Here is an 8,062-nt window from a genome sequence, read left to right on the forward strand (position 1 = left end):
AAAAAAAAAATGTATTCTGTGCCATTGGTAGCCAAAGTCTGGAGCCTGACTGGGGACTGAGGGTCTTCTCTGGGGCACAGATTGAAAGAGGCGGGATAGCAAAAGGTTCTCACCTCAGGATGGCTTCGCCCTCCATGCCTGCTGCTGTCCTGCTGCTCCTGATCAAGATTTGCATTGCTACGGGGACCCTACATTCCTGGCCCAGGGTCAGGGCAGAGCTCAGCCTGGGAAGGGACCCGTGGGAGATGCTTGAAAACTTCAGGAGGTAGAAGGGAACCCGTCCCTCCAAACAAAGGCGAGAGAAAGCCTTGCCAACATGTGGGTTTCACTTCCTGGTTGAATTAGGCTGGCATGGAAGGATGTCTGATGTCACAGCCTTGGACCTTCTGCTCCTGAGCTGAGGGCACCCAGGAGTCTATAGTCAACAACTGTCTATATTACAATATTTTCTATCCCCTATACTCTACTTAAGCTTCCCCACGCGACTTCTCCCTATACTGTGCCACCATTTCTTGGTGTATTCCTAGAGATGGATTCTTGGAGTAGTTGTTTTTGAACCTTAACACTAATCTTCTCAAATGTGCCAACATGTGTTTGCCCACCACCTGGGCACCCACTATTGATTTACATGTGTCCTGGTTGTTTTCTGTCAACTCGGCAAACACTGAGAAGAGGGACCTCACTTGAGAAAACGCCCCATCAGGCTGGCCTGTGGGCAAGTCTGTAGGACACCTTCTTGATGAATGACTGATGTGGAGGGCCTGGCCCAATGGGTTGGTGTCCACCCTGGGCAGATGGACCTGGATGATGTAATCAGCCTGCACAGTATGGCAAGCAAGACGTTCTTCCCTGGGCTGTGCTTCAGTTCTTCCGATCAATCAGTCCTGCCTTGACCTGCCTTCACGATGGACCGCAAGCTGAAATGAACCTTCTCCTCTTTAAGCTGCTTTTGGTCATGGAATTTATCACAGGAACAAAAACATAGCTAGGACAACATGTATTAATGGACACATAGTTTTCACACATAAACGTTAACCCTATTACATATAATTTTATTTATGCAATAATAATAACTATTGGCTTATATTAGAGCCTAGCATTTCCTCCTTGGTGGCATTTTCCCTTTGGTGGCATTTCCCTTTCAACTGCAGTCCTTTCTGGGAAGAACTTCTCACTGACAAGATCCCTCAGCACAGGCTGTCTTTGCCCTCTCCAACCTGTCAGGGGAATCAGTGGCTCCAAGGTCACAGCCTGAAGTGAGGCCTTCCCAGTGCATTGCTTCTGTCGGTGGGCGAGCGCTGGCTGAGCTTCCTGTCAGGCACACTCTGGGTGCGGCCCATGTGGACACTCAGACTTCTCCAGCACAGAGAGAAGAACTTGTTCACTCCTGGCACACTGGAGAGTCAGTATTCACCAGCCTGAGCCATGGGTACAACAGGAATCTGTTCCTGAGCAGACTCTCTCCTCAGGATTCTGAAGTCTGCGCGTCTAAGGATTCTGAAGTCTGCGCGTCTACAAGAAAGACCTGGACAAGGGGTGTTCACTAATTGGTGGTGGCTTGGCCGCCTGGCCCCTCCCGTGAATGGTCCTCTCCAGTATCTCAAACAGCCCACACTGCCCCACATCTCCACTGTCCCAGCACCCCCACTGTCCAGCACCCCCACTGTCCAGCACCCCCACTGTCCAGCACCCCTACTCAGCATCCCCACTCCCAGCACCCCCACTGTCCAGCACCCCCACTGTCCCAGCACCCCCACTGTCCCAGCACCCCCACTGTCCCAGCACCCCCACTGTCCAGCACCCCCACTGTCCCAGCACCCCCACTGTCCCAGCACCCCCACTGTCCAGCACCCCCACTCCCAGCACCCCCACTGTCCCAGCACCCCCACTGTCCCAGCACCCCCACTGTCCCAGCACCCCCACTGTCCAGCACCCCCACTGTCCCAGCACCCCCACTGTCCAGCACCCCCACTGTCCCAGCACCTCAGCTGCAGGAGTTGGCGTTCTCATGTCATCTGCGTGTGCTTAGGTAAGACACATCGCAGTCATCAGCGTGGAGAGGGTGCTCCTCATCAGGAACGTAGTGGCTGCTTGTCCCCGCTGCCTGTCTCCCAAGGAACAGTTCATTCCTAGGAATATCTCTGTGTCTCCCATGAATACTGGTGTTCAATTAAACCAAACATTTTCCTAATCAGTTGGTGCACGGTGTCTGGCTCCAGGAGTAGCAGTTCCCCTAGAGACACCACAGGGTCAGCTGCTGCTGCTGTGTCTCTTCTTGGCTCCCTGTGTCTGAAATCACCTTCTGTGTCTGCTCAGGACAAGAGAGTATTTCCAGATGACACTGGGAAAGAGAAAAGATAATTTGTTCTGGGCAAAAGAAATAATGGAATAGGTTAAATCACTTCTTAGAATACTGCCTTGGGCTTAGATTTGTCTTGCAATATCATGTCTCTTTTTCTACTCTCTAGTTGAAATCTCTGATAGACATCTTTTAGAAATGTTTCCTCTAAACATCTGTGCATCACTGGGTCTTAGGAACAAAGGCATGATTAGCATGTGAAAGGCTGCGCACGCATGCAGGAGGACCAGTGGTCTTTAGTAACCAGTCAGTCACGCATGCAGGAGGACCAGCAGTCTTTAGTAACCAGCCAGTCTATGCCAGGATGCTTAGTGGACATGGCTGGTTATCAGTTTGGAGGCTTAGGGGATGGGATGTTGCTTTTGAAAACTTAAGATTATTCTGCAGCTCTTGCAATTGATTGCCACATGGGCTAGGGCTGGGAGGCCCTGGAAGGGTCCTTGAACCCACTATCCTCCAGTCCTCATCTTGTGGGAGCTGTTGGCTTTGGGAGGAGGTGGAGTCCAGGTGAAGAGATGGGGTCAGCAAGAGAACCTCTTAGAGTGGTATGGGGTTAACATCACTGGTGTGGGGTTCATATCCAGGGTGTGAAGAGGAGAAACACAGAAGCGGGGAGAGGCTTGGGATGGAAAATAATGTACTTAGAGAAGGCAGGAATTCTGCTGAAGGGTGGTGGGGATGTGGAAGTCAGTAATGGAGGAGGGACCTGGGAGGACAAAGGACAAAGGTACCCGGGCCATGCCTGCTGCTTGTTCTCCACACTCCCTCCTGGTGCCTCATTTTTGTGGGGAGACTCTGTTCTGCCCTCGGCGAGGTTTCTTCCTTGAGGGAAAGCAGCAACACAGTCCTGCCAGGGCTCTTCCCATCCTCCTTATCCATCCCTTCAAGCCCCTGGGCTGGCCCTGTCTGCGGGTGGGCTTGCCCTCTGCTGAGGAGCCGTGGGAGCCTAAGTCTTCCGTGTTTTCTCTGCTGCTGCACCTTGAGTAAATGCAGGGAGCACTCTTGGCGCTTTGGTGGGTTTGATTCGGTGTGGACGACCTCTGGAGTGGCCTGCAGAGAGGGAGAGCAGACCCAGTGGGACGTCTGCTTCCTCTCTGACCCGAATGCTGGCCATAGGCAGGCACATGACCATAAGTGACTGGCCCTCTGAGTAATGTGCCAAGGGTCGGCTCACTTCTCCTCCTCCTCAGTTCTAGAGGGAAAGCAGCAGGATCTTCAATGGAAGGAAGTGGAGTCACCCCTGGATTCATGGGCTGAGCCCGGGTTGTACAGCCATGCCCCTGGAGAGCCTGCCCTTGCAGTAAGCAATAGGATGCCATGGTCTGATTGTACTTTCTTTGGCATAACGAATCTTTGATATCCTTGGCTTGGAACCCCATATATTCCATGGCTTCTACAATTGCCGGGTCAGGCAAGCTGGGGACCATTTCCTCACAGTGACTTGGTGAAGCCTCCAAGTCTTCCCTGAGCCAGGGGTGTGCCATCACCTCGGTCACTGTGGGCCTAAACTTGGGGTTGACTGTCATTATGTGGCTAAGCAGGTCCTGGAGTTCTTCTGACAAGTTCGAGGGGACAGTATACTTCCCTGCCACAACCTGCCTTCGCAGTTCTGGTACTGTGACAGCATCAAATGGGACCTTCCCGACTACCATGAAATATAAGACGACTCCCAAGGTCCATATGTCAATCTTGGGGCCATCATATAGCTTGCCAAGGAAGAGTTCAGGGGCCCCAAAGGAGTAAGCGCCACAGTGCCGGTCCAGCCTTTGCCCAGGTTTGACTTGTGTGCCGAGGCCAAAGTCGATGATTTTGACTTTTCCGTTCCCATCCACCATGATATTGTCCGGTTTCAGGTCCCGATGAACAATTCCAAGTTCATGGCAGTAGCTCACACCTGCTAATATTTGCCTGAATATCCCCCGGGCCTCGTCCTCCTGCAGGTGGCCAGCCTTTCGGATGTATTGATAAAGCTGTTGTCCCTCAGCCAGCTCCATGACGAGGTATATTCTCTTCTCAGACTCAATCACTTGGAGGAGCGAGATGATGTTGGGGTGGTTGACCATCATCATGATATCTACCTCGGACATGATTAGGTCACACCAGTTCTTTTTGTGAAGCACTTTGACAGCCACGGGGGTCCCTGTGAGGCGGTGGTGGGCCAGTTGGACCTTGGCGTTGCTCCCCTGGCCGATGGTCCTCAGGACTCTGTATTGAGACTGGAAGCATTCCTCTTCAAAAAGACTAGGCACTGGGCTGGAGTTTGGTGACGACCCCTCACTGGGTGAAGTCATTGTAGCTAGGATTGCAACAAATGCTACCTAAAACCAGACAAATAAAAAAAGAAAAGGAGGATGAAATAAAGGATAGTAAAACCTAGAAAAATAAAATAAGAATAATGAAAAAGATGTGAGAGAAAAGAGCTAAAAGTCAAAAGTGAAGTCTAAGGAACTCTACTTGGGACACCCGGTGATCACACTGGGCTGGGACTGGGACAGTGATGTTCATTCTCCTTCCAATCCTCCGGTACAGCATTTCCAGTTGCATCCCCAGCCCTGCGGCAAAGGCTGCAAGCGCCTCTTTCCTCCCACTCTACCTGTTCCCGGGGAACTCACTGAATGCTGCTGTGCACCCAGCTTTACCCCTCCTTACCTGATACCTAGAAACACAAACACTTTCTACCTGGGACTTCCCCCCACCCCACCCCACCCCGGCAGGGATTCTGGTAATTAGACTTCCTGTTCTCCAGGATGGCCTCTCCATTCTTACCTCAGCCTGGTAAGGCCTTGCTTACCAGTGCCCCTTCTCCCATCTCAACTCCCTTCACTGGAGAACCATCCTTTTCATCCTTGTCTCTCTGCATTATTTTTTGCCTTACTGCAATCTGTTTGCAGGGTCCCCTTTCCTTCCACACCTCAAACTCACTGGGGTGATGTGGGATTCTCCTCTGTATACTATGAATGTATTTTATTTTACCATTGGTTATTAAAGGAGCTGTTCCGGCCAATGGCTTAGTAGAGTGAAATCAAGCAGGAAATCCAAACAGAGATGTAGAGAGAAAATAGACGGAGTCAGGGAGATGCCATGTAGCTTCCAAAGGAGACAGATGCCCCAGAACCTTACCGGGAGGTCACAGCCTCGTGGTGATACACAGATTAATAAAAATGGGTTAATTTAAGATGTAACGGTTAGTTAATAAGAAGCCTGAGCTAATAGTCCAAACAGTGTTATAATCGATATAGTTTCTTCTATATAATTATTTGGGTTTGAGTGGTCAGGAAACAAACAAACAGTCTCTGCCAACACTGGGCACTCTGACTTTTGGGGTGTCCAGGATTCCCTTAGCTCTTTGCTGAAGACCCTTTCAGCCTTTCTCTGTAGCCCACCTTTATTCTTCTCAGGGACCCCCCAATCTGCAGCAGCACATTCTATCAGGAAGTTCACAGGTATCACACATTCCCAAGGTCTAGAGAGAGCCTCAGACACCAAGGGACAGAACCCACCCAACAACAACTAGATCATTTACCAACACCTAGAATCGCCCCAATCATCCTAGACCAGAGTTCTAGACAGCAGCCTGAACACAAGCATCAACAGTCAAAACAATATGCTTCCTCCAGAACCCAGCAGTCATGTAATAGACTCTGTGAAATGCTTGGACCTAAGGACCTACAATAACAATTATGAATATGTCTAAGGACCTTAAAGAGTATGTTAATAAATCCCTAATGAAGTCTGTGAAACTCAGTGGAATGAAATAATGAACACAGTTCAAATCATGAAAGTGCAAATAGAGTCACTAAAGAAAACCTAAAACTGAGATAAAGCTGGAAATGAAAACCTCAGCAGGAAGCTTCACCAACAGTTTACAAGACATGGAAGAGAGTATCTCAGGTGTTGAAGATAAGGGGAGAGAATTGTATCCTTTGTCAAAGAAAATGTCTCAAAAAATCCAGGTAAAAACCATCCAGGAAATCTGGGACACCACAGAAAGACAAAAATCTATGAATAATGGGAATAGAGGGAAGAAACCTAGGTCAAAGCCACAAAAAATATTATCAACAAAATCATAGAAGGGAATTTCCCCAACCTAAAGAAGCATGTGGAACACCAAATAGTTCCAAAAAAGAATTTCTGCAGAACATGGTAAACATACAGACCAAAGAAGGAATATTAAAAGCTGCAAGGGAAAAAGATCAAGTAACACATAAAGGTAGACCCATTAGAATAACACCCAACTTTGCAACGGAGACTCTAGAAAAATTGGAGAGATCTTGTATTAACTACTTAGCAGCACATCTGAAAGCTCTGGATTCTAGAGTCTATAATAAAAAGGAGGATAAACACCCAAAAAGGTAGGTGACAAGAAACAATCAAACTCAAGGCTGAAATTAATAAAATATAAACAATACAAAGAATCCGTGAAATAAAGTGTTGGTTCTTTGAGAAAATCACTAAGATTGATAAACCCTTAGCCAACTTAAGGAAAGGTAGAGAGGGAAGATCCAAATTAATAAAATTAGAGATGAAAAGGGGGGCAGATCTGTTTGTACATTGTGAAGATTTGTTACACGGATTGGTTTAATAAAAAGATGACTGACCAGTAGCTAGACAGGATGTATAGGTGGCACAATCAAGCACAGAAGACTCTGGAGGAAGAGGGAAGAGTCAGAGGAGCCACCAGTTACACACAGAGGAAACAGGATATGTACAAGATGAGGTAACAAGCCATGAGTCATGTGGTAGAACTTAGATAATAAATATGAGTTAATTTAAGTTTTAACAGTTAGTTAGTAATAAGCCTGAGTTATTGGCTGAGCATTTATAATTAATATTGAGTCTCTGTGTTGGTTATTTGGGAACTGGTGGGTGGGAAAGAAAAGTCCACCTACAACACATACCAAGGATATTCAGAGAATACTTTAAAAAAAAATCTGTATTCTACCAAACTAGAAAAGCCTAAAAGAAGTTGATACATTTCTTTATACAGCCTACCAAAGTAAAAGTAAGACCAGATTAGCAATTTAAATGAACCTAATAATCCCTAATGAAATAGAAGCAATAATAAGAGTCTCCTAAACAAAAACAACTCCGGACCAGATAGATTCAGCACAAAATTCTACCAGACTTTCAAGGAAGAATTAATGCCAACACTCCTCAAATTATTCCACAAAATAGAAACAGAAGGAATATTGCCTAATTCTTTCTACCAGGCCACAATAAGTCTGAACCACACAAAGACTCAGCAAAAAAGAAAATTGCATACCAATTTCCTTTATGAACATACGTGCAAAATAGTCTCAATAAAATATTTACAAACCAAATTCAAGAATACATCAAAAACGTTATCCACCGTGACTTCATTCCAGAGGTGCAGGGATGGTTCAATACACATTAAAAAATAAAATGCGCTGGGTGGTGGTGGCACATGCCTTTAATCCCAGCACTCAGGAAGCAGAGGCAGGCGGATCACTGTGAGTTTGAAGCCAACATGGTCTACAGAGTGAGTTCCAGGGCAGGCTCTAAAACTACACAGAGAAAGCCTGTCTCAGAACCCCCACCCTCCAAAAGCAAAAATAATAAAAATAAAAACTCAGAGAATACTAATAAAAACTTAACAAAACTCCCAAATAAAAATAAAAGTAAAAAAGCCAAACATACAAATCTAGGCACGAGAGCTGGAGACACTGCTCAGTGGTAAGGTTA

At 47.2% G+C, this 8,062-nt stretch overlaps 1 protein-coding gene across 1 annotated transcript; it reads right to left on the reverse strand.

The window, feature by feature from the left end:
• Positions 1-3,135: 3,135 nt before the first annotated feature.
• Positions 3,136-4,650, reverse strand: LOC142833201 (sperm motility kinase 2B-like). Its single transcript, XM_075944535.1, has one exon. The coding sequence runs from the start codon at positions 4,648-4,650 to the stop codon at positions 3,136-3,138; it is 1,515 nt and encodes a 504-aa protein (XP_075800650.1).
• Positions 4,651-8,062: the final 3,412 nt, after the last annotated feature.

Source organism: Microtus pennsylvanicus, chromosome 1, assembly GCF_037038515.1.
Source record: "Microtus pennsylvanicus isolate mMicPen1 chromosome 1, mMicPen1.hap1, whole genome shotgun sequence".
Lineage (NCBI taxonomy): Eukaryota > Metazoa > Chordata > Mammalia > Rodentia > Cricetidae > Microtus > Microtus pennsylvanicus.

Excerpts from the sequence above, each read along its gene's own strand:
- LOC142833201 (XM_075944535.1), bottom strand. The coding sequence starts at position 4,650 with ATGACTTCACCCAGTGAGGGGTCGTCACCAAACTCCAGCCCAGTGCCT.